The 26595-nt window shown below is 44.7% G+C and overlaps 1 protein-coding gene across 1 annotated transcript in view; it reads right to left on the bottom strand.

Moving 5' to 3' along the window:
- The window catches only part of LOC119954733 (A disintegrin and metalloproteinase with thrombospondin motifs 20-like), a 469933-nt gene that overhangs the window by 434701 nt on the left and 8637 nt on the right, over window positions 1–26595 (bottom strand). The window contains exon 3 of the mRNA XM_038780255.1: window positions 5311–5476. Within this exon, the coding sequence (XP_038636183.1) occupies window positions 5311–5476 (166 nt within the window). The remainder of the gene's footprint in view (window positions 1–5310; window positions 5477–26595) is intronic.

Below are 26595 nucleotides of genomic sequence, written 5' to 3'. Positions count from 1 at the left end.
ACTGTACCACGAGAGTTAAGGGAACTGAAATTTCATTGTCATGGCATCCTTCCAAACTCCTGAGAAAGATTAGACAGGATTGCACAGAGTTCAATGTCATATTGCATACAAGTTAACAAAGCTTTAATGGCAAGTTCTTGAAACTTGAAGACAGCAGAAATTCTACACACCAGTTCAATTCCGCAAAGAAGTGAGTGTGGCTAATCACATACATATTGAAATAGAGGCCTCCTCAACGTCTATAGATATACATCACGACATGGATCCTGCTCCTAAATACCCACAGCATTTGCCATGCACATCATGTAATAATATTGATTTAGCTGAATTCCCGGGATTTCACACAACTATTTAAATGCTGCCACACATCAATTATTGAGACTATAGCCAACTGCAAGGACAGCTGTTAATTCAGAGGACTGGGGGCTGGGGGTGGAGATGGCAGGTGGGAAAGCTTTGCATTTCGCCCACTCCATTTTAACTTGCCTGATTTCTGCCGACACTGTGGCAATTGAAATGTTTTCATTTAGCAAACCTTTCAAACTGTCCAATTGTGTGCCAGCTTGTCACCGTTATATGTTATCACTTATGATCATCTTTAGCAAATGGGGTTCACAGCAGGGACAAGTTTTCAAAATCTTCAAATACTTTTAAACCACGGAAATAGGAATACGCCATTCAAATAAGCTGCATGACAATAAATAATTTCACTTACTTTCGACAGATCTTAAAGATGGGTGAAAGCGAATGCGAGGTATGGCGAAGCAATTTATTTATTTACAAGTTTCTAATATGTGTTGCTCCACTTGAGCATTCCTATTCCGCCCTTACGGCTTATCATAGAAGTCACTTGATGAATGGCTTGGATTGACTAGATTGATTCCCGCGATGAGGGTGCTGGCCTGTGAGGAGAGATCGAATACAATGGGCGAGTACTCGCTGGAGTTTAGAAAAATGAAAGGTGGTCTCATTACAATGCGTAAAGGTCTGAAGCTAACTTGAAATGAAATTAAATGAAAATCACTTCTTGTCACGAGTAGGCTTCAATGAAGTTACTGTGAAAAGCCCCTAGTCGCCACATTCCGGCGCCTGTTCGGGGAGGCTGTTACGGGAATTGAACTGTGCTGCTGGCCTGCCTTAGTCTGCTTTCAAAGCCAGCGATTTAGCACAGTGGATGTCGAAAGGTTGTTTCCTGTGGCTGAGAGTCTAGAACTAGGCAGCACAGTCTCAGGATAAGAGGTCAGTCATTTAGTATGGAGTTGGGGAGCTATTCACTCAGTCTGTGAAATCTTTGGAATTCACTACCCCAGAGGACAGTGGATTATATTCAAGGTTGAGGGCGATTGATCTTTAGACTCCAGAAGACTAACAAGAGATACGAAGATATGAGGATTGCCTGGGAAAGTGGAGTAATGTTGATGGTTAGTCCTGGTGCAGACTCCTGCTCCTATTTCTCATCTTACTACTAACAGTGCCTTTCCGATTGGGAGTCATGATTCTATAGGGGGAAAAAAACTATTTAATTTTTCATTGAAAGCGTTGATCATGCATCAGGACATCCCGTATCAGCCTCCCCGAACAGGCGCCGGAATGTGGCGACTAGGGGTTTTTCACAGTAACTTCATTTGAAGCCTACTTGTGACAATAAGCGATTTTCATTTCATCTTGAATCAGCTACAGACAGGGATTCTCTGGCCGATAGCTGACAGCGGGGCTCCCTGTTCCCACGGGCAGCACAGTTCTGTCTGTGGCTTCGCAGCTGGTTTCAATAGGAAATCCTAGTGATAATTGGAAGGAGTCCAAAATCCTGCCGTCAGCGAGTGGTGCGGGCAAATTCTCCAACCTCGCTAGCGGCGGCAACGGGACGGACTCGCAACGGAGAATCCCGGCCACATTCTAAATGGTGATGTTCATGTTTGAGAATGGCTGGCATGAGCACATCTATTCTACCTTGCTACATAGGTGCGTTAGCCAGGCTAGTAGTTATTGCCTCTCCCTAGGTGCCTTGTTTGGTGCAATTGAGTGATCATCTCAGCCACTTTGAAGGCAAATAAGAGTCAACCATGTTGGTGTGAGACTAGAGTTACATATTCGTCAGTCTTGGTTAGGACACCAGGGTTTCCTTACCTAAAATGCATGGGTGAGCTTGCTTTTAATAATTACCCAACATCTTCATCGTTTATATCAAATTAAATTGAAGTTGCGTTTAAATCGTCGAACTGCAATTGTGAGATTTGAACCCACGCTTTCTGCAAGCATTAACCCAACCAATCCAGGAACATAATCCCGAAGGGCCTGTTCTGTGCTGTACTGTTCTATGTTCTATGTTCTATGTTCTATGACACCATACGTCCTGTATCTCAACTCCGATATTTCAACCTGGCCATCCAAAACACTGAAACCAGTCTGACTCCCCGCAGTTTTGCTAAACCAGGTGGGCTGTGAAACTGGTTCTGAAAAATGCAAATCCCATTTCCCAAGTCCCAATGGGTTACCAAAGTAATCTGCAAAAGACACTTTTGATGCTTGAATGATATTGGAGCCTAGCACCCAATGCAAATCAAAGCCTGAATGCTCAAAGTCCTTTAAGACTTGGAAGTGTTCTATCACACAGCAAATTTACTGGAGCTGCAGTTACACTCTTGTCCTGAGAGCTGAACAGACACTTCTCAACTCGAAGGGTTGCTCTCTCCAATGGACTTCTCCAGTTATAGATCGGCATATTTGGTTTGGTCTATTTCCCTGAGCTTGTGTTTGGAAGTTAACCGGTGTTGCCGATGAATGTTGTTCCCGCAACTCAAATATTGGAATACCAGCCGCATACAATTAAGTAACTTTGGGTCAACCAGAAGCATAAGAAGTCTCTCTAAATTGAAGAAAATACCCCCATTATGAGAATATTGTACCACTTTGTTACATTTTTTTATCCTTCAGAGATGGACAGCACTGTATATTGGTAAACATCGGCACGGTTTATATCGTAGACACTTGCATGTACTGTATCTCATGAATTCAAAAAAGTTACATTATTCCATAGTATCAAAAATGAGACACTTACCAGAATTTGTTACACTATTTTCCCACACTCTGCCGTGCCCGAGAGGAAACATTGCAGGACTTTCTCCTCAGCTGCACTTAAAAATCTGAAGTCTTTGATCCTGCTCCAGTCCAGTTGCACCTCCAGCTCAGTGATTAAATACAATTGTTTATTTGGCAACTCACTCAATGCCATTAATTCTTTTCCAAGTCCCTCTCCTTGCCAGTTTCTTCCCATTTCATTCAACCACTGGTCCCCCCGCTTCCCATGTCTTCCTCCTTTCCAGACAGTTGGAAGGTTCTTCGGTCATCGCCAAAAACTTGTCGACATTCCTGTCACTGCCTCATCCACCAGAAGTCTCAGTTTAGCGTGACCATGATGTAGCGCTAACAATTATACTCAAAGACGAGAGACTAGTACAATCGAGGCTTTATTGCTGTGCGATGCTATTCCTCCATCTGCAACTGTAGACTAAGGTCTGAGTGACTCACACGCATATTTATACACAAGCTCTCTGTGGGCGGAGCTAGCCGGCAGGGGCTTACCGGAGGAACCTGTATTACAGGTACAGGCATACATCCCCCTACTGCAAGTACAGTGGTTATATCACCACACATGAGCACAAATTTCCCATTCACGTGTTTAATCATTGTGGCAGTCGGTATCTTTGCACTGTGTCTCACACATGTCAAGTGGGCCACTTCTTGCGGAACTTACAGCACAGAAGGAGGCCATTTGGCCCATTGTGTCTGTACTGGATTTTCTACGCACGGTTGAATCTAAACTGGTAAATGTTTAATTCCCAGGAAAATGTCTAAAATTCCTTCAAAAAATGCTTTTCCTGCCAAACTTGAAAAATAACCAAAGAAAATTCTGTGTCAATCAATTGCAGAAATTTATTTTATCCACACGTCTGATGTAAAGGTCTTAAACGTTCTGTTCAAACATGAAGAGGGCTGTTCGAGCGACACGTAACTAAAATACAACATGTGGCAATTCAAAATGTTTTAAAATCTAAAAAATGTTTTAACCTCCCTGTACGAAAGTAAAAGTTACATTCTATTGTAATCTCAAAGGCTCGAGGTTTCAAACACTTTTTGAGGTTGCAAATTCAGGTCTTGTCGGTAAATGTTTCGTCGTCGTCAAAAGAGTACATGTATTAAAATCCATAACTCATCATTTGTAATGTAATTACCAAACCCAAAGTCAACAAATAACCTATATAAATAATCTGTGTTTGCTCAGTTTAATCTGTCGGTTGATTACAACTTGAAAGGCCGTTCAAATTCAAAGTGGTCTTATGATCTTTTGATGGAGAGAAAATTAACTTGCATCCAAACGACCTGTAAAACCATTGGTGATAACTTATGTCTTTAGCTTAAACATTCTTTTTCTTGTGCCAAGGCACAGAATGGGACACAGGATCAAACACTTAATAATCCAAGAGGTTACAGACTGATGTGACATTCAGGTAGGATTACATGATCAGGCCAGTTGTTTCTTTGTAGTTATCGGAGGCCAAGTCTTGCCTCCATGCGTGATGGAGACATCTAAAGATGTTGACTAATACACATTTGAAGTGGTGTACAGAAAACAAATGACCTACTTTTTTTTTAATATGTGTCCAATTATGGGCCAATTTAATGTGGCCAATTTGCCTACCCTGCACATATTTGTGTTGTGGGGCAGAGACCCACACAGACACGGGGAGAAAGTGCAAACTCCACACGGACAGTGACCCGGGGCCGGGATCGAACCTGGGTCCTCGGCGGCGTGAGACATCAGTGCTAACCACTGTGCCACCTTGCCACCCTGAATGGCCTACTTTTGCTCCTATTCCATAGGTTAGTATGTACTCCCAATTATTCCAGCAGGGTATCTATGCCAAACTGTCTGGGGGTCACAAGTATTTCCAGTAACTAAGTGACTAATCCAGTTGGGGGGGGGGGGGGGGGGGGGGGGGGGAAGAGTGGTGGGAGGATTCAAGGAAAAGATGAAATCGACCAAGAAAAGCTAACTTTAATGTTCCAGAGTCAGGAAGCAGAATAGTGGCCAGGGTTTCCACTCCTAAATCACAATGAAACAACCCTGCTGGCTGTACACATGAATGGATGCAGAGTGCAGATGACTCCAGACTTGCCTGGACCAACTCCAAAAGGTGCAGTTGACCAAGTATCATCCTCACTGGGTCAGTACACCGATACTGAAGAAAGAGAAGTACGAACATTTCAGCAAAGCATCCTTAAAAACAAAAGTGAAGCCTTCCCACCTACCGGAGGTTGCACATGGATGTGACTTTTTCCCTAAGCCAATATTATTCAGTGCTCCGTGCTGATATATGAGGTGCAGTTTATTGTGCTCATCTTCATATTGACCTCCATCTGGTTTCAGGAGAGGTTCCAAAAAATATTGTCCATCCCGCGTATGAAAGGTTCCGACCTGTCACAGGTAATAAGAACAAGGACTTAACACCAAGCATGTTGTTCAATCAAAATGGTGAACAATTCTGTTTAAGAGACACAATCATCATGTTTCTCCACCACAACACGCACTGAAAACTTAACATATTAACACAAGGGACGGTATTCTCCGACCCCCCCCCCCGGCTGGGTTGGTGAATCGCCGGGGGGGAGGGGGGGTGGTGTGAATACCGCCCCCGCCGGCCGGCGTATTCTCCAGCACCGGAGATTCGGCGGGGGTGGGAATTGCGCCACGCCGGTCGGCGCCCCCCCCCCCCCCCCCCCCCCCCCCGCCGATTCTCCGGCCCGCAATGGGCCGAAGTCCCGCTGCTGTAATGCCAATCCTGCCGGCGTGAATTAAACCACCTCCCTTACCGACGGGACCAGGCAGCACGGGCGGGCTCCGGGGTCCTGGGGAGGCGGGAGGGGGGGGCTCAGGGCGATCTGGCCCTGGGGGGGTGCCCCTCGGTGGCCTGGCCCGCGATCAGGGCCCACCCATCCACGGGCGGGCCTGTGCCGTGGGGGCACTCTTTCCCCTCCGCGTCGGCCGTGTCAGCCTCCGCGATGGCCGAAGCGGAGATGACCCCCCCCCCCCTGTGTATGCGCGGGGATGATGTCAGCAGCTGCTGACACTCCCGTGCATGCGCGGACTTCCGCCGGCCAGCAGAGTCCCTTCGGCCCCGGCTGGTGTGGCGCCAAAGGCCTTCCACCCTGGCCAGCGGAGCACCAATCACTCCGGCACGGGCCTAGCCCCTAAAGGTGAGGGCTTAGCCCCTAAAGGTGAGGGCTTAGCCCCTAAAGGTGTGGAGGATTCCGCACATTTGGGGCGGCCCGACGCCAGAGTGTTTCACGCCACTCCATCCCGCTGGGACCCCCCACCTCGCCGGGTAGAGGACAATTCCACCCAAGATGTTTACCGCAATAGGATTGCGGCTGATGAGAGCGGGATTCTCCTGTCCCTAAGCTGCGTGTTTCTCGGCAGCGTGCCGTTCACTAGCAGTGGGTTTCTATATTCCTGTCGCTTGTCAATGGGATTTCCCATTGAAGCCACCCCTCATCACTGGCAAACTTGCAGGCGGGGATGTGCTGCCGGCAGTAGGAGTGATTGCCAATGACCGGAGAATTCCGGCTGAAATCTTCGGGTAACGTTAGAAAAGCTGTACTTGTGGAGCACAGGCCAAACTGACAGGAATGCGAATTGGAAAATGAGACATGATATAGAGCAGTGAGCCTGGATTCCAGCTCATTCATTGCTGCTGAAGTACAGCCTTGTGTTTATAATCTCCTCCATGACCAAAACAGCAAAAGACGTTACATTCCACTGTATTGAACTCCCATCACCCAAAGTGACATTTGGCTCCAATTACTATGATGAAGTTAAAAATGCATCAAATACTTTGTAAGATACACACAGAGTCTGTGGAGGTTTTGTGCTGTTGACTATTTATATTGGAGATGATATTGAGTTTAAAATTTTAAAATAACTTGCAGTTAACAATTATATTAAAACAAACATTGAAAATTAATACTTACCGATAGATCTTACTAGTTGCTGCATCCTACCTATTAGCAAACACCTTCAAAATACAGGGCATAATTTAACGGCCTGGTGAGAATCCGTGCGAGCCGGTTTGACCACGGGAATGGCCTAAATCAGGAATCTCGCCAGACGCTAAGCGGTTTGCGATCTAACCGGCTCGCTCCCGTTGGTCGTTCTGGGACCCGCCTGGGTGTGGCAAGATACCAATACCATCAAGGCCAATTTCCCTCTCACGAACAAGACAGCCTCCTGGGATTTAACTAACCCGCCAGCAAGAGGCACGCGAGCAATGAATAGTACTGGTCCACAAAAACGAGGACCAGGTTGAATAATAGTAATCTTTATCGCCACAAGTAGGCTTACATTAACACTGCCATAAAGTTACTGTGAAAATCCCCGAGTCGCCACACTCCGGCACTTGTTCGGGTACACTGGGGGAGAATTCAGAATGTCCAAGTCAGCACGTCTTTCGAGACTTGTAGGAGGAAACTGGAGTACCCGGAGGAAATCAACGGAGACACGGGGAGGACACGCGGAGTCCGCACAGACAGTGCCACAAGCCGGGAAGTGAACCTGGGTCCCTGGTGCTGCAAAGCATCAGTACTAACCACTGTGTGACCATGCTGTCACTGGTACCTAGCAGGTCTCCCAGGCCATTAGATGGTTAGGGACAGGGCAGGAAGGCACTCTGGCTCTCCCTTTGCCTCCTAGATACCTTGGCACGGACTGGTTGGCACATTGGCACTGCCAGGGTGGCGCTGCCCAGCTGGAAGGATTGGGATGGCGAGAGAGTTTACAGATGCCAGATTCCTATTCATTCCAATGAGGTTGAGTGAAGGAGGTTTTAACAACATGTAGGTTTGGAACAAGTAAATTGTAAACAAAACAACAATCTGTGCTCGAAGCAAACAATTGCGGGAGATTTCCTCTATTTCATGTTGGTAGCAAAACTATAAATAAAAATTTAACAAATGCTATCGCCACAGATAGAAATCATCCTGAAAACACTGGCTGTAAAATGCTTCCTTAAGAAGGGAATTACCAAATTGGGACACTCAAGTGCTGTTTCTACTGATTTCTTAATATAATCTTTATTAGAAAATGAATTACAAATAGCATGCAACAAGGCAATATGTATTTTGAGATATGATGACAAACAATGCACCCCATACTCCAAACCTGAGATCTCCTGTGACCTATATTAAATCTTTATAACTATTTATGACAATTAGTCACACAAGATAATGTTGTGTTCCGTTTGGTTTTCAACCTTGGGTTTACAGAACATAATTGGTTGTGAAAGAGAAGAACATGGTGTTTATGTTGCAGATGTTTAACCTGCATTTTGGTCATCCAATCAGAGCTGAAGACATACTATGAAAAGGTATGTCTCCACTTGCAACAGGTAAGGAAATATGCAAATATACTTGCAGGGCTATGGGGGTAAAAATAGGGGCTATGGGACTAGCTGAATTGTTTTTACAGAGATCTGGCATGTACACAATGGCTGAATAGCCTCCTACTGTGCTGTGTGACATGGTGGCACGCTGGTTAGCACTGATGCCTCTCAGCTACAGGGTCCCGGGTTCAATTCCGGCCTTAGGTGTCTCTCTGTGTGGAGTTTGCACTTTCTCCCCGTATCTGTGTGGGTTTCCTCCACAGTCCAAAGATGTGCAGGTTAGATGGATTGGTCATGATAAATTCCCCCTGAGTGTCCAAAAGGTTAGGTTGGATTATGGGGATACGGTGGAGGCGTGGGCTTGAGTAGGATGCTCTTTCCAAGGTGCAGTGCAGACTTGATGAGCTGAATGGCCTCCTTCTGCACTGTAAATTCTATGAATCATTCCATACTTTTATGATCTTGAATTAATGTTTATGGTTCTACAATGAACACCAAAATAAATCATCCTCGGGGTTATATTCTAGATCAGATTTTCAGTCAGAAAGGCATTTATTAATCTGCTCCATGGTTTGATGTATGATCTTTGCTTTGGAAGCAGTTTTCATAGATAGAGTGTACCTCATTGCACAGAATTTACAGTGCAGAAGGAGGCCATTCGGCCCATCGAGTCTGCACCGGCTCTTGGAAAGAGCACCCTAGCCAAGCTGACACCTCCACTCTATCCCCATAACCCAGTAACCCAACCCAACACTAAGGGCAATTTTTTGAACACTAAGGGCAATTTAACTTGGCTAATCCACCTAACCTGCACATCTTTTGGACTGTGGGAGGAAACCGGGGCACCCAGAGGAAACCCACACACACACACAGGGAGAATGTGCAGACTCCGCACAGACAGTGACCCAAGCCGGGAATCGAACCTGGGACCCTGGAGCTGTGAAGCAATTGTGCTAACCAAAATGCTACCATGCTGCCCCTTAGAGAGTTTTGAGAAGGTTCACTTGGCTAACTCTTGGGGTGAAGGGGTTGTCTGACAAGGAAAGGTTGAGAAGGCGTGGTCTAAGCTCAGTAGGGTTTGGAAGAATGAACGGTGATCTTATTGAAACACGTAAGATTCTAAGAGACCAGATGATGAGAGGATATTTCCTCTCATGATGGATTCTAAAACTAAGGGGAAAAATTTCAAAGCAAGGGGTCTCCCATTTAAGACAAGTATGAGGAGGAACTTCCTCTCAGAGAGTCATCAATCTTTGGAATTATTTTTAAATCAAGGCTGAGTTTGACAGATTTTTGATCGGTAAGGGAGTCAGGGATTATGGAGGGGCAGGCAGGAAAGTGGAGTTGAGATCACAGTCAGATCAACCTTAACCTTATTGAATGGCAGAGCAGGCACAATGGGCCAAATGGTCTACTCCTGCTCCTGTCGCTATTGATCCTATGGAATTCTGTGCTAAGATTATTGTTATGGAAATGTTACTGTCCTATTCTGTTGAAGCGCTGAACCATGTTGTTATACTTTGATTGAATAATAAAAATTCCGAGGAATTGTGCATATAAATCAGAATCCCAACCATCAGTTACTATACAAAGTACGTTGATACATTATGAGCCCAACGCTAGCACAGAGACCTCAAACAATTCTGTGGGGTTTGGGTGTGTGGGAGAGGGAATATTCAAGAGATTGAAGATAGGTTTGCTTTCACAAAGTAACTTTTATAACGTCAAGTTTACTTAAACATTTTGATCACTAGTTTTAATTTGTGATGAATGTAGGAATTTCAGATATATTATATGTATTTGGGGCATTAAGGGCTAAAATCCTGGGTGAGTGTATGTATGACTGCTGCAGTATTTTTTTTAAAATCTAGTTTACAAGCTAGGTTTTTTGGAGCCAGAGGTGCAAGTAAAGCATGGTAAAAGTTTGGGCTAATGGACTTTTATTTATATTAAGAGGGCTCCCTGCAGAGTATTTAATTACAGACATTGTGTTCAGTTTAGCAAGATGATGTAGTTAATGGGAGGAGCCAAGGGTTGAAGCAGCCAGATGTTAAGGTTTGCAGAAAGTTTGTTTTTGGCTGGAAGGGGAGCTGAGAAGGTTTCTGAAGAAATACAGGCAGAAGTTCTGCATTATTCTGGCAGGGAGTCAGGTCTCTTTCTTTAAGTAGTCTTAAAAGGTCCCTCTTTCTAACAATTCAAGAATACAACAAGTATACCTGAGTTCTAACTGTATTTAAAAGTGGATTGGGAATCTGAGATTGTTTTGTTGTTTGAGTGGAAATGAATATAGCAGTTAAGGGTTATTTTGTCACTGTATTGATTAACATTGTTTGTGGGATAATTGTAAGTTATTTTCTTGTGTGATGTTAAAGATATTTTAATAGTGTTAGTATTAAATTTTGTGTTGATATACCACATCCCTATTTCTTTGTGAAATCACTCCTGGAGTAGATATCCTTGCCTCACAGTCTTACAAAATTAAAATTAAATATTAGGGTTTCTGTCCAGTATCCTAGCCACTGTTGGAATCTTGTTCAGGATCTTCATAATCACTATTGAAATGCTGTGACATAGAAAATGCAGTAACCTATTTGTGCACAGTAAATCCCATAAAGTCATGAGGTAAATGGTCAGATTGGCTGGTTGTTTTAGATGCAAGTTGAGGGATAAATGTTGACCAGCACCTCAGGGGTAGTTCCAGTGCTCTCCTTCAAAAATAGTACCATGGAATCTTTTACATCAACTCATAGAGCCTCAGTTGAATATCTCCTCCGAAAGACACCCAGCTGGATTCTCGGTGGGCGGGATCCTCCGCTTTGCGAGAAGCGCACCCCGCTCTAGGGTTTTCCGATGGTTTTCCGATCCCACAATGGGAAACCCCATTGGCCGGCTGCTGGAAAGGAGGATCCTGATGCCGGCGTGGGCACACAGCACCGCAAAAACAAGGTTGACGAGACAGAGAATCCTGTCCGCTCCAGCAGGGCAGCATTCCCCAGTATTGCATCAGCCCAGAGTATGCGCCCAAGTCTCACAACCTTATGGGGAGAGTTAGAGTTACAGAGCAACTGCTGACATCTGCAATATTGACAAGAAAGAATATAGACAGCAACAATCCTCAAAACTCCTTTGTGTTTTAAAATACACAGTAGATTTTGTCAACTTTCCACCACAGAAAATAACACCCAGAAACTAAGGAGCACCTTATTCTTCATGAAGGAGGGAAAGACATGTGATTTGGGCAAAATCCAAATATTATCAAACCCAATTCAGAGCAAATTTTCTCAACAGGTTCTCATGATAGACGCACCTATATATGATATGTACCCATGTTCAATAAGAGGGGGAAAAATTGCTAATTTATTCTGACCATATTGATTAATCCTAACATTCCCTTAATAAAGGGTATGGTCGCACAAGCTCCAGGCAAGGCGAAATGAGTTTGGCACCACTTAAAATCCATAACCTCAACCTTTCAGTTACAGCTGGGACAGTTTTGTTCTGAGGAATTCTTCAGCAGGCATCAAAGGTAAGCTTGTGATGATGTCACCAGACTTTCCGCCCTCCAGCCCGTCACTTGAGGTCTCACAATATTTTGGTTCTACTCCCACTAGCAGCCCAGGTGTCTCGGTACATAGTCATCATAGTCATACCCATATGTCAGCTCATAACACAACAGGCCCTGGTATAGGCTGTCCAATTATACTGCAGGTTTTCAAACAAACCATGACACTACATTCCTTTGTGCTCAGTGCTAAGTTGGATATTGTTCTGCTTTCTCCCTCATTGCCTTTGTCACACTGACAAGTTACAACATAAAGATTAAATTGCTCACTCATGCCTTTGTCCAACTTAAAGTCAACCAAAACAAATAAAGATCAATGCTAAACTGCCTAAAATCCTAAAAGGTAGCATTTAAACAGATTAAAGTGAATTTTAGTTAGAAAGAAATGTATTTACACAGGAATTACGAACATATTCCCAAGTGCACATTCTCAGAGACCCCCTCTAAATGTAGTGCAGCACATGAGGTCAATAAAACTCTTTGAATAAACACACTGGTCAGATATCAATTCAACTGTAGCAGAGGCTCAGATAACATTAGGAGAAACCATTTTTCTAGTCTAAAATAGGATATTGGCATATATTATTCTTTGATCCCCAACATTGTCCTTGAATAAAACCATATCAACACACAAAAGTTACAAGATTTGCGATTCAGCCCCCCCCCCCCCAAAAAAATGATTTCCTGTTAAAATCCATAGAATCTCTACAATGCAGAAGGAGTCCACCCCAACCTTCTGAAAGAGCACTCTACCTCCGACCACTTCCCCGCCCCATCCCCGTAACCTACGCATTGATCATGGCCAATCCACCGAAACTGCGCATCTTTGGTTTCTCTTTGAATCATAAAATCCAATCATAGAATCCCTACAGTGCAGAAGGAGGCCATCCGGCCCATCGTATCTACATCAACCCTCTGAAAGAGCACCTCACTCCCCCGCCCCATCCCCATAACCACGCCTAACATGTTGGACACCAAGGGACAATTTAGAATGGCCAACCCATCTCGCCTGCACATCTTTGGACTGTGGTGGGGGTGGGGGAAGAGCGGGGGGGGTTGGCGGGGGGGGGGGGGGGGGGGGGGGGGGGGGGGACCAGAGCACCCAGAGGAAACGCATGCAGACACGGGGAGAATGTGCAAACTAGACACAGACTGCCACCAAAGGTTGGAATTAAACCGGGTCCCTGGCGCTGTGAGGCAGCAGTGCTAGCCACTGTGCCACCGTGCCGCCTTTGCATTGTCAAAGTATTCCTGCACAAAATGATAAGCATCACAGGGTTAGAGAAGGCATGATGCTGTGTTCATGTTATTCTACTGTGTGGTACAAGTTCACATTGAAACCACCAAGGTTCTTCATGGACACTCATACTTCTCCCTGATCATCTGCCCCTTCGATACACAGGAGTTTACTTTTCCTCACTTGGCACTGTTTGGATAAACAGCCAATTCTGCAAAGTAGTCAGTTCGATAGGTGCATCAGGCAGCTACTGGTACCAGTCTGGGGGTTACCAGAAACTGACTGGAGCAGCCATTTAAACACTAGGCTAACAAGAGTAGGTCAGAGGCTAGGAATCCTGTGACGAGTCACCTCCTGACTCCCAAAAGCCTCTCCACCAATCCACAAGGCGTAAGTCAGAAATATGATGGATTGCTCTCTGTCGAACTGGATGAGTGCAACTCCAACACACTCAAGAAGTTTAACACCATCCAGAACAAAGCAGCCCATTTATTGCTACCCCTTCCACAAACATTTACTCCCTCCATCACAGTTAAATGGTAGCAGCCGTGCGTACCATCTACAAAATGCACATCTAGAACTCACCAAGGCTCCTCAAGCAGCACCACAACCATTACCATCTAGAAAGACAAACTCAGAAGATACCTGGAAGTTCCCCTCCAAGTCACTCACCATCCTGACATGGAAACATATCGCCATTCCTTCGATATCGCTCGGTCAAAATCCTGGTACTCCCTCCCTAACAGCACTGTAATGTACATACTGTGGGACTGCAACGATTCAAGAAGGCAGCTCTCCACCACCTTTTCAAGAGCAATTAGGGATGGGCAACAAATGATGGCCTAACCAGCATGTCCACATCTCATAAATAATTATTTTTTAAAAAGACTTTGCGAAGTCAGAACAGAAACCCTGTAGCAGAATCTAGAACTGGGGCGGAATTCTCCGACCCTCCCGCAGGGTCGGGGAATCGCCCGGGGCCGGTGTAAATCCCGCCCCCACTGAGGCCGGAATTCTCCGCCACCCGGGAATCTGCGGGAGCAGGAATTGCGGCCCGCCGATTGGCATGCCCCCTGCGGCGATTCTCCGGCCCGCGATGAGCCGAAGTCCCGCCGCTGTCAGGCCTCTCCCGCCAACGTGGTTTAAACCACCTCTGTGCCGGTGGGATTGGCGGCGCGAGTGGGACCCCGGGGTCCTGGGGGGTGCGAGGGGCGATCGGACCCCGGGGGATGCCTCCACGGTGGCCTGGCCCGCGATCGGGGCCCACTGATCAGCAGGAGGGCCAGTGCCGTGGGGGCACTCTTTTTCTTCCGCCGCCGCCACGGCCTCCACCGTGGCGCCGGCGGAAGAGACCCCCTCCACCGCGCATGCGCCGGTGGTGATGTCAGCAGCCTCTGACGCTCCGGCGCATGCGCGGACTCACGCTGACCGGCGAAGGCCTTTTGGCCAGCCCCGACACAGATCAGCGTAGCACCAAAGGCCGTTTGCGCCAGTCGACGGAGCGGGAGCCACTCTGGCGCGGGCCTAGCCCCGAAAGGTGCGGAGAATTCCGCACCTTTGGGGAGGCCCGACGCCAGAGTGGTTGGCGCCACTCCGCTACGAAGGTCCAAAACTATAGTATTTCCCACTTTGCAGCCGCTGCACCAAACTTCAATACATTGGTCAGTATGTACTCCTGGACCTTGGGGTGTGCCAGTCTGCAACACCATCACAGGCATATCCTTAAACTGGAAAACCAACAACCAAAGAGTGGCTTTCACCAAGTTGATGGCCTCCAGCAGCAGCTGATACTTGTCTTGGTGAGCATTCCCGGGAACAGTCCTGCATTATGGTGCTGCTCAAGGTGAAGCACAACAAAAAAAGCACTTCTTTTCCTTTCAGACCTTCTTTTTTGCAAATGCATATTCCTTAAGGAGGTGGGGAAGAGGGCTCTTCCCCAGCAGTGCGGCCTCAACATCAGCATGTGGTGGCGACGAGACGCTGAATATGCACGGAAAGTGACCTCCACCCACTGCCGCTCCTGAGACTAGTTAACTCAGATATGACGGACTGAACATGAGGTCCTACCATCTGTATGCAGACACATCAGTATACCTACTACATTCAATGTGCACTCTTAATCAGCAATTTCTTCCAAAAGGCTCAATAAATATGGCTCAAAATCTAATTGTGATAGTTTGTTTCATTTTATCAATGACTTGGCAATGGAACGGAACGTTTAACTTGAGTTCCAATTCGATTCTTAATCCAAACACAGAACCGTGATTCACTGTGACCTACATCTCGTAAAACTATAGCATTCGGCTCAATTTTTTCTTTCTTCATCATATGAAGACACGTTGGAGGAGTATATGTGAAGGAATTGCTGCACTCACTCCATTGTAGACAATGTGTCAATTTTTCTGAATCTAGTAGTATCACAAGCCATTGATTAAATGGAAAGAAAGATTAATTTACTTTGTAAAATACTTATCGTTTCCCAGTTCAACAAGGGTGCACAGAAATGCTGACAACATTGGATATACTCTTTGCAACCGGACCAGAGTTTTCATCCACAAAACCAACTGGTGAAAGATTTGGCAAATTGATCTTTTAAGAAATTTTATAAGCATTTATTTACATAGAGCCAAAGTACAAGCGCGGACCTCCTAAACCAACAACCACAGTTTAAGTCCATGTGTAACAAGGTAAGTGAATCCTCAGTTAACCACCATCTGCAAACAATTAAGCATAATTAACATACAATTAACATCCTGGAGGTCATTCAGTTTGGCACTTGATAAATCACTTAATCTATTTCATATCTATTGAACTTTCTTTTATTATATCATATCAGTACCGACAAATACACATTTTTAGAGGTGTTTTCCATTCCGTGCACAAGGTAAATCAACCAAATGATATTGCTACATGACTGTGGTGACACACTGTTTCATGTCTTCAGATTTGTTTATCAATTTGGCACTGGATGAAAACATATTAATCGACTATGATATTTGATCAGCCTCAAACATGCAAGAACTTCTCACACCATTTAAACGGGCCCGTCCGTCCTCAAGATCCTCACATCAGGATTTTGAGATTAAGTTAATACAGGCAAACCCTGCTGTGAAACAGCAGTGTAACAGTTAGAGAGCTAAATGTGCAAACTAAGGAAAATGTAATCTTTTGTTTACTTTGCTGTCAAGATAAATTGAAGCCGAAAAATACCACTAAATGTGTTCAAAAATTGGGTGTTGGAATACGTAAACATGACCTTAGTTTCACATAAACCATAAAGAAGAGTGTAGAATATGCATGGGAAGCATAATAGCAACCCTCAACAAGCAAAAAAACCCATACACTAGGATAGAATCACTTTTACATGAAGCCTAATGGGGCCATTACGGCAAGATCTTCTTCAAGCTTCACGTTCGGAGAGATTGATAACAGAAAGTTAGCAGTTCTAGAAATATGTCTATATCGTTTGACACAGCACACTGGCTTCAGAGAGGAAGCACATACCCATAAAATTCCTACAGTGCAGAAGAAGGCCCATCGAGTCTACATCGACCCTCAAAAGGAGCATCCTACCTAGGCCCACATCCCCGCTCTATCCCAATAACCCCACCTAACCTGCACATCTTTGGACACTTCAGAAGCAATTTAACCTGGCCAATCCATCTAACCCAGTGTTTGTCAAACTTTTTTGCCCAGGATCCATTTTTACCAACCGGCCACCCTTTGCGACCCATGTCCTGGAACTCAAGCCAGCACTTACAGTTCCAAAAAGGGGGAATCTCTCTCACACCCAGAGCACGTGAACATCAATTTACAGGGCGCGTGACCTGCTCTCTGCCACCACTTCTGGAGAGAAGACTCCATCGTTTATTTTTCCAAGTATCTATTCCTGGGTCAGGGCGCTGATGTCAGGAGGAGGCAGTCTGCCTTGCTGGGCTCAGGGCCTCCACACTGCTGAGGCTGCACACATGCACGGGAAGGCCAGAATTCTGTAAGCCAATCACGGCCAGCATTTGTAAAAGCCAGTCGAGGCCTTTGGGTACTTCTTCTGGTGATCGGGAATGGCCCGCCTGCGACCCACCGTGACTTTAAAAATCACTGATCTAACCTGAACATCTTTGGACTATGGGTGGAAATCGGAGCACCTGGAGGGCACCCATGCAGACATGGGGAGAAAATACAAACTCCACACAGACTGGAATTGAACCCAGGTCCTGGTGCTGTACCAACCTTGCCGCCATAGGTTGAGCATGTCTCCTCCTTGCAGTACTGAAGGAGTACTGCACTGTTAAATGAGCCTGAGCCCCCTCCCCCGCCGATGCTCCGCCCCTGACCGGCCGAGTTCCCGACGGCATGGGAAAAGTGTGGTCTCATCCGTTGGGAACTCGGCGTGCTGACTGCGGACTCAGTCCAGCGCCGCCACAGTCGGGGGAGGGCCGATCCACGGTAAAGAGGAATTTATTTGGGGCTGGGAGCATTGTGGTGGGGCGGTCGGGGCGTGCGAGCCAGCCAAAGGGGGGGACTATTTCACAGGCCGGGTCCGCGAGCGGCCTCCGCCATGACCCGGCAATTCTCCGGGTTGTATCAGCTGCTGGATCTGGGTGCTCTACGCTGCTGTCCTGCAAAACGGGAAAATCGGTGGCCATTTTGCGCCAGTTTTCCTGGTCCGTTCCCACGCCAGCGTGGGGGCATTGCCCCAAAATTGGAGAATCCAGCCCCATGTTTCTGGGATGGGAAAACCATGAATAAGGGTCCAGCTACAACCTTTATAAAGTGAACGCTGAAGCAGGGATCATTTGATCAGAATGTCATGTGATCAAATCTCCTACACATTCGGAAGGTTGACCAATTCCCAATCCACTGATATCTTTCAAATGTCCAGTGACTGCCACAGAATAATAATAATCTTTATTATTGTCACAAGTAGGCTTACACTAACACTGCAGTGAAGTTACTGTGAAAAATCCCCTAGTCGCCACACTCCGGCACCTGTTTGGATACACAGAGGGAGAATTCACAATGTCCAAATTACCTAACAGCACGTCTTTCGGGACTTGTGGGAGGAAACCGGATGACATCACCATATCACACGGAATAACTTTGCTGTGTTATAGCACACAAACAAATTTACACTTTTAAAAATTGTTCATGAAGATGTTCGTTTAAGCACGCTTTGGGTAGAGTTCATGATTATTTACAACAAAGAAAAAGAAAAGATTTGAAAACAAGAGTTGAATGTTTCTATGCTACTGACTTTGCTATCCCGCGCTACAGAGAGGCAGCACATTACTGCATTCTTCATAAAACTCAACTTTTGGACTGTTGCCCTATCAAACATTATGGCCATCTGCCAAATTTTAATTGATTACTTGATATATCAAGTTCATTCCAAACTGATTTACTTCAACTCTCGTTCAACCCTTAACTCACAGCTGGCATATCCACCATTTATCCCTGCCTGCTTCAGTACAGCTGTGCTATCAGTGTATTCATTACTTACTTAAGCCTGCCTTATTCTGGGGGAAAAAAACTTTTAGCAGCCTCCTTCAGATGGAACACCCCCGTACATTATTCTGTGAAAGTCCCTTGTTTCATGATCTCTATGGGAAGAGTCATTCAATACACAATGATATGCATTGCCACCTACGAGTCTAATCCAAATGCGTTATAGTGCAGCACAACTGTATATTTTTTATTCATCGCATTGAATTTAGTGATTAATTTAAAGCAGTAGAAAGTCCAAGATGCCATTTCCACCTAGTGCAACAGGGTGGTGACATTTGAATTAACTGGTGGAGAGAATGACATTATGCCATGGTGACGCATATATGGACATTCAGCCAACTTTCTGGGCTGATAGTAACACAGAAACCATTCACTGCAAAGATGCTGAAACATAGTTGGAACATTTTGCCAGAGTTCCATAATCTACGCTTTCAGTTTTATTTAAGAGGGAAAGCTGATTTGGTTGACTCAAGGTAATTGTCTATCAACTTCAAAGCAGTACTCTGAGAATGCTGGATATGTGAAATAAAAACGTCTCTCATCATCACCTCCTTTTGTCTACTCACCTCCCTGGGCCCTCAAACCCGGCACAGAACCCCTCTCGCTGGTGTCTGCCAGTTAGGCCCTGCCGATAATCCAGATTTACTTAAACCCGGCTGCATAGCCTTCTCTTCTTCAGGGACTTCCTGTAGTATCAGCAGTGGCCACAGCTCGAACCTGGTGCCGCTTGGACTATGGAGCTGTCGGCCAATTTCGATTGACCGACAGCTCTTGAAGGTGGGGACCTCCTCCCTCGATGGGGGGGTGAAGTCTCGCACTTACCCCTAGTTACCAGTGTAAAATGGATAAGGGGCAGTCGACTATTTGGCGGTCAGGCTCCCTGCTAACTTTTTAAGTTGGGCCAGGTGGGGAATACAGCCCCCCCCATAAAATCCAACCCAAGCTGCCCACAATATCTGCTATGTATATTAAAAGAACGTGGGGATGTCAGATTTCCTATGTCCTCGTTATTACAACATTCGCAAGCTTGGATTCAAGACCTCAGGAAACTACAAAAGGTCGTGAATGTAGCTCAGTCCATCACACAAACCAGTCTCGCATCCGTTGACTCGGTCTACAATTCCCGCTGCCTCGGAAAGTCAACCAGCATAATTAAGGAGCCCAGGCACTCCGAACACACTCTCTTCCACCTTCTTCCGTCAGAAAAAAGATACAAAAGTTTGAGGTCACGTAACAACCGACTTAAGAACAGCTTCTTCCCTACTGCCATCAGACTTTTAAATGGACCCTACCTTGTATTAAGCTGATCTTTTCTCGACACCCTAGTTATGACTGTAACATTACATTCTGTAATTTCTCCTTCCTTACCTATGTACAGTACGCATTGTCTGTACGGCATGCAAGAAACACTACTTTTCACTGTATACTAATACATGTGACAATAATAAATCAAATCAAATCAAAATCAACCTCCTTAACCAACCCACCCCAATCCCCTCTACCAAGGCAAGACCCTGACTGGTTACACAGCGCTAATAAAAGTACTAAATCATATTTGAAGTACTTTGCAATGTTTCTGAGAAAAGCATTAAATACTATATAAAGGAAAGACTTAATTTCTTTTACACATCCTCCTGCTCTCTCCCAATCACGAACATGGAGCCAAATGTTTACATTGCATCATATAAATTAGAAAAATACATTTTAAATGAGGTTAGTCATGAGGTCTGTATATCTGAGTTCCAGGCTGGATATCAAATAGGAATTACAGTTTTGCTGAGGACAATGGACAGAAAATGATCAAGTGTAACCTGATTTAAGAAATGCCAAAGACTGGGTGCCAGATACATAACTTCAAAAGGCTAAATACAATGAGATAAAAGAACAACTAAATCAGGAAGTTATTCAACAGGGCAGCACAGTGATTAGCACTGCTGCCTCATAGCACCAGGCACCCAGGTTCAATTCTCAGAGTGATTCTTTGTGTGGAATTTGCACATTCTCCTTGTGTCTGTGTGGGTTTCCTCTGGGTACTCCTGGTTCCTCCCGCAGTACAAAGATGTACAAGTTAGTTGTATTGGCCACGCTAAATTACCCCTAGATGGGATTACATAAGAACATAAAAACTAGGAACAGGAGCAGGCCATCTGGCCCCTCAAGCCTGCTCCACCATTCAATGAGATCATGACTGATCTTTTGTGGACTCAGCTCCACTTTCCGGCCCGAACACCATAACCCTTAATCCCTTTATTCTTCAAAATAACGATCCATCTTTATCTTAAAAACATTTATTGAAGGATCCTCAACTGCTTCACTGGGCAAGGAATTCCATTGATTCACAACCCTTTGGGTGAAGAAGTTCCTCCTAAACTCAGTCCTAAATCTACTTCCCCTTATTTTGAGGCTATGCCCCCTAGTTCTGCTTTCACCTGCCAGTGGAAATAACCTGCCCACATCTATCCTATCTATTCCCTTCAAAAGTTTCTATGTTTCTGTAAGATTCCCTCCGCATCCTTCTAAATTCTAACGAGTACAGTCCCAGTCTACTCAACCTCTCCTCGTAATTCAACCCCTTCAGCTCTGGGATTAACCAAGTGAATCTCCTCTGCACACCCTCCAGTGCAGTACATCCTTTCTCAGGTAAGGAGACCAAAGCTGAACACAATACTCCAGGTGTGGCCTCACTGACACATTATACAATTGCAGCATAACCTCCCTAGCCTTAAACTCCATCCCTCAAGCAATGAAGGACAAAACTCCATTTGCCTTCTTAATCACCTGTTGCACCTGTAAACCAACCGTTTGCGACTCATACACTAGCACACCCAGGTCTTTTTGCACAGCAGCACGTTTTAATATTTTATCATTTAAATAATAATCCCTTTTGCTGTTATTCCTACCAAAATGGATAACCTCACATTTGTCAACATTGTATTCCATCTGCCAGATCCTAGCCTATTCACTTAACCTATCCAAATCCCTCTGCAGACTTCCGGTATCCTCTGCACTTTTTGCTTTACCATTCATCTTAGTGTAGTCTGCAAACTTGGACACATTGCACTTGGTCACCAACTCCAAATCACCAATGTAAATTGTGAACAATTGTGGGTCCAACACTGATCCAAGAGAGACATCACTAGCTACTGATTGCCAACCAGAGAAACAGCCATTAATCCTCTTTGCTTTCTATTAATTAACCAATCCTCAATCCATGCTATTACTTTACCCTTAATGCCATTCATCTGGATCTGATGCAGCAACCTTTTGTGTGGCACCTTGTCAAAAGCTTTCTGGAAATCCAGATATACCACATCCATTGGCTCCCGGTTATCTACTGCAATTGTAATGTCCTCAAAAAATTCCAATAAATGAGATAGGCATGACCTGCCCTTTATGAACCCATGTTGCGTCTGCCCAATGGGACAATTTCCATCTCGATGCCTCGCTATTTATTCCTTGATGATAATCATGAGGCTAGGACGGGTCATTGCGCCTAGCTACCCTTTCAGAGGGTTGGTGCAGACTCAATGGGCCAAATGGCCTCCTTCTGTAAAGTAGGGATTCTATCATTCTCTCACGCCAGTCAAGTACAAGTTTGAAAGCATAATGCACAAAGCATAATTGTGCAAATCAGCAGTAACTTGCATATAACATGGTTAGATGCCTCAAGGTGTATCACAGGAGCGTAACCATGCAAAAACGAACACTGGATCAAAGGAGACATTAGGACAGCATAAAACAATAACTATTCTGAATTATTACTTCCTCCGAATATTCAGGAATGAAAGACTGAGAAATATATGCTCCACAAACCGATTGTCCAATCAATGGCTTCAGTTTTGTGGTGGTAGCTTCAAATTCCACTCCAGGACTGGAGCACATAAACCAAGGCTGATACTCCAGTACAGTACTGAGGGCATGCTGCACTATCCATCGGATATCTTTTGGATGAGATGGTAAGCCTAGGCCTTGGCTGTCCTCTCAGGTCGCAGGTGATTTCATGGCACCATTTTGATGAAGCAGAGGGGAATTATACCCAGTGTCTTGACCAACACCATAAAACAGATTGCCCGATCATTATCACATTTGTGTGCAAATTATCTGCCATGTTTTCTACATTATGACAGTAACTACACTTCCAGAATACTTTATTGGCTGTGAAGTGCTTTGGGATGTCCTGTGGCCAGGAAAGATGTTAGATTATTAAAAATCTTTTGATAAAAAAGTTATAAATCTGAGTACAGCTAAAAGGGTTCATAGCAAATAAATCCCCAGGGATAGATTGTACTATCCAAGAATGCTGAGAGATAATAGCGATGACAATTGAGAGGCACTGAGAATTATTATAATGGTTACATGATGTACAGTAGATTGGAAATACTTGCCATTAGGGAGGCAAAACAAAAATAAAGGCCCATTCATCTCACTTCCTTTCCATGTAAGATAACAGAATTGAGTAGTCACTAATAATCTAGTGAACAGCAGTTCTCAGGGATGTCCTATCTGACCAACCTCCTCATCTTCTTCGAGCAAATGACAACCTATATGGACTGGGGAAATCGCTGAGATGTGATAAAATACCTCAACTTTCCAAAGACTTTTGTGGCAGCTTGACATGAATGGTTATTAGTTGTTAATATGAGAAGTTATGGCAAGTTGGGCAGGGGTAGGAGGGGGCAGTGCTGAATGGGTGTCTTAAAGTTCAGTGTTGGGCCGGCTTTGGATGTCTCATTTACACAAATGACCTGGACTCTGAAACTCAGTGCACAGCAGTCAGATTTGCAGATGGTACCAAATGAGAAACAGTGGAAATAGGAGGGGCAGCTAATAAATTTCAAAATGAATTGAACAATATATTCATGTGAGCGTAACAATGGCTTGCACATTAGAAAGACAAATGGGTTATACACATACTTTCAGGAATGGTGTTGAAGCTGAAAGATACCAATTTAGAGAAAAAATCAATAAAGTTAATGGACCATTGAATCAAAGCCATATTAATACAAGACAGACTCTAGTCAGTTGGCAAAAAACAAGAGAGATTCTCAAGCACTGGAGGGAGTGTAGCAAGGAGCCAAAGAAAAAAAACTGGGGAAACTGTCTCCTTAACCTAAAATGGAGACTTTAAAGTGGTGATTTCAAATGTTTGTTAAGAGAATGACAGAAGTAAATCCAGAATATTACGAGTCTGTACAAGTAAAAGGTAGGTAACTTTACGACATATTATGAATTCCTATTCATATAACTGATGATCAACATGTGAAATACTCTTCCAAATAGAACAGTGGAGGCTAAAGTCCCAGATCATTGAAAAAGCTGCTGCTGCTCGATGCTTCTCGATGGATCAATTAAAATGAATCAAATATGGCGCTTTCATCTGGAATTCTTGTAAGCTGAACACCCAATTGTTACTTAAAGTATAAAAGTAAAAATGTTTTTCCCTTGTATGGTCAAAATTATAGACACACGCACAACTTCAAATCACAAACATGATATTTACGCCTGAGATTTTCTCACTTGACTTTTTTTTCCAATAAATTTAGAGTACCCAATTTGTTTTTCCAATGAAGGAGCAATTTAGCGTGGCCAATCCACCAACCCTGCATATCTGTGGGTTGTGAGGGTGAGACCCATACAGGCACGGGGAGAATGTGCAAACTCCACACGGACAGTGACCCAGGGCCGGGATCGAGCTCGGGTCCTTGGCATCGTGAGGCAGCTGTGCTAACCACTGCACCACCGTGTTGCCCTCTAGATTTTCTCACTTAAGGTATTGACATTGCAATGTGAGTTTGAAGCTAGGGTAACCCTGATAACGAAGTCGGTTAAAAATCAGTAATGGTCGCTACAAAGAGTCGAGGTCCAGTCACCAGTCAGTGCTACATTGCTGTTTGGATAGCTATTATCATTTCAATTAGATATTAAACCAAGCCCGATTCTGCCCATTTTAGCGGATGTTAAGGATCCCTTGGTAGTATTTCAGAAAATGCAAACTCCCCAGGTCAATATGCTTCCTTCAACCAACACTAAAAATACAACAAAAGCTCATTCATCAGAGTTTGGTTTGTGGGATCCTGCCGTGTACAAAATGTTTGCTCGTCTAACAACAGTCGCTGCATTTCAAACTACTTCACTGTGTCTTCTCTGCATCAAGACATTTAAGAAAAATGTGATGAGATATTTTACATTTATTCCTCTTATTAAGCTGGGGATGATCTGATCAATTAGGGCCTTGTTCTCCTGGTCATTAGCCGACTGGATGCGTTTGTGCATGAGGCCATGATCAAACATTGTGAAGCCACCCATGATAAAACTACAAAATAACTGAAACTCATTATGCCATGTCATGCAGGAGGAATTACCATTCTGTTTAGACTAGATGCTAAGGACAACCAGTATTCATGGATCAATACTACAGCAAGGGGAGCCATACTTCAAGGAAGCGAAGAGGAGAAGGCAGAACAAAATCATTTTTGTCTTAATTATAAAGCTACAGAATACATATCCCGAGTGATAACTAACGTTGTTCCTTTGTTTAAGAAGGGTAGCAAGGATATTCCAGGAAATTACAGGCTGGTGAGCCTTATGTCAGTGGTTGGGAAATTATTGGAGAGGATTCTTCGAGACAGGATTTACTCCCATTTGGCAGCAAGTGGACACATTAGCGAGAGGCAGCACGGTTTTGTGAAGAGGAGTTTGTGTCTCCCTCACTTGATCGCTCTTTTCGAGGAAGTGACAAAGATGATTGATTGAAGGTAGGGCAGTGGATGCTGTTTACATGGACTTCAGTAAGGCTCTGACACGGTCCCTCATGGTAGACTGATACAGGAGGTGAAGTCACATGGGATCAGTGGTAGCAATGTGAATACAGAACTGGCTTGGTTAGAGAACACAGAGGGTGCTTTTCTAAATGGAGGGCTGTGACTAGTGGTGTTCCACAGGGATCAGTACTGTTTATAGTATATATAAATTATTTGGAGGAAAATGTAACTGGTCTGATCAGTAAGTTTGCGGACAACATAAAGTTTAGTGGAATTCTGGGTAGCAATGAGGACTGTCAGAGGATCAGCAGGGTATAGATCAGTTAGAGACTTGAGCGGAGGGGTGGCAGATGGAGCTTAATCCAGACAAATGTGAGGTCATGCATTTTGGAAGGTCTAATACAGATGGGAAATATACAGTAAATGGCAGAACCCTTAAGAATATTGACAGGTAGAGGGATCTAGGTGTACAGGTCCTCAGGTCACTGAAAGTTGTTGCAAGGTGGAACAGCTAGTCAAGAAGGCAAACGGCATGCTTGCCTTCATCGGCCGAAGCATTGGGAATAAAAATTGGCAAGTCATTCTCCAGCTATATAGAACCTTACTTAGGCCACACCTGGAATATAGTATTCAATTCTGGCCGCCAAACTACTAGAAGGGTGTGGAGGGTTTGGAAAGGGTACAGAAGCGGTTTACCAGAATTTTGCCTGGCATGGAGGGCATTAGCTCTGAGGAAAGTTTGGATCAACTCGGTGTGTTCTCACTGGAACTATGGAGGTTGAGGAGCGACCTGATAGAAGTCTACAAAATTATGAGGGGCATGGACAGAGTGGATAGTCAGAAGCTTTTACCCAGGAAGAGTCAATTACTAGGGGACAAAGCTTAGAGGAGATATGCGAGGGAAGTTTTTTACACAGAGGGTAGTGGGTGCCTGGAACTCGCTGCCGAAGGAGGTAGTGGAAGAAGGTACGATAGTGACATTTAAGAGGTGGTTTGACAAATACATGAATTGGATGGGGATAGAGGGTTACGGACCCTGGAAATGTAGAAGGTTTTAGGTTAAACGGGCAGCATGGTCCGTGCAGGCTTGCAGAG

This window comes from Scyliorhinus canicula, chromosome 20 (assembly GCF_902713615.1).
Source record: "Scyliorhinus canicula chromosome 20, sScyCan1.1, whole genome shotgun sequence".
Taxonomy (NCBI): domain Eukaryota; kingdom Metazoa; phylum Chordata; class Chondrichthyes; order Carcharhiniformes; family Scyliorhinidae; genus Scyliorhinus; species Scyliorhinus canicula.
This window is presented reverse-complemented; position numbering and strand designations above follow the sequence as displayed.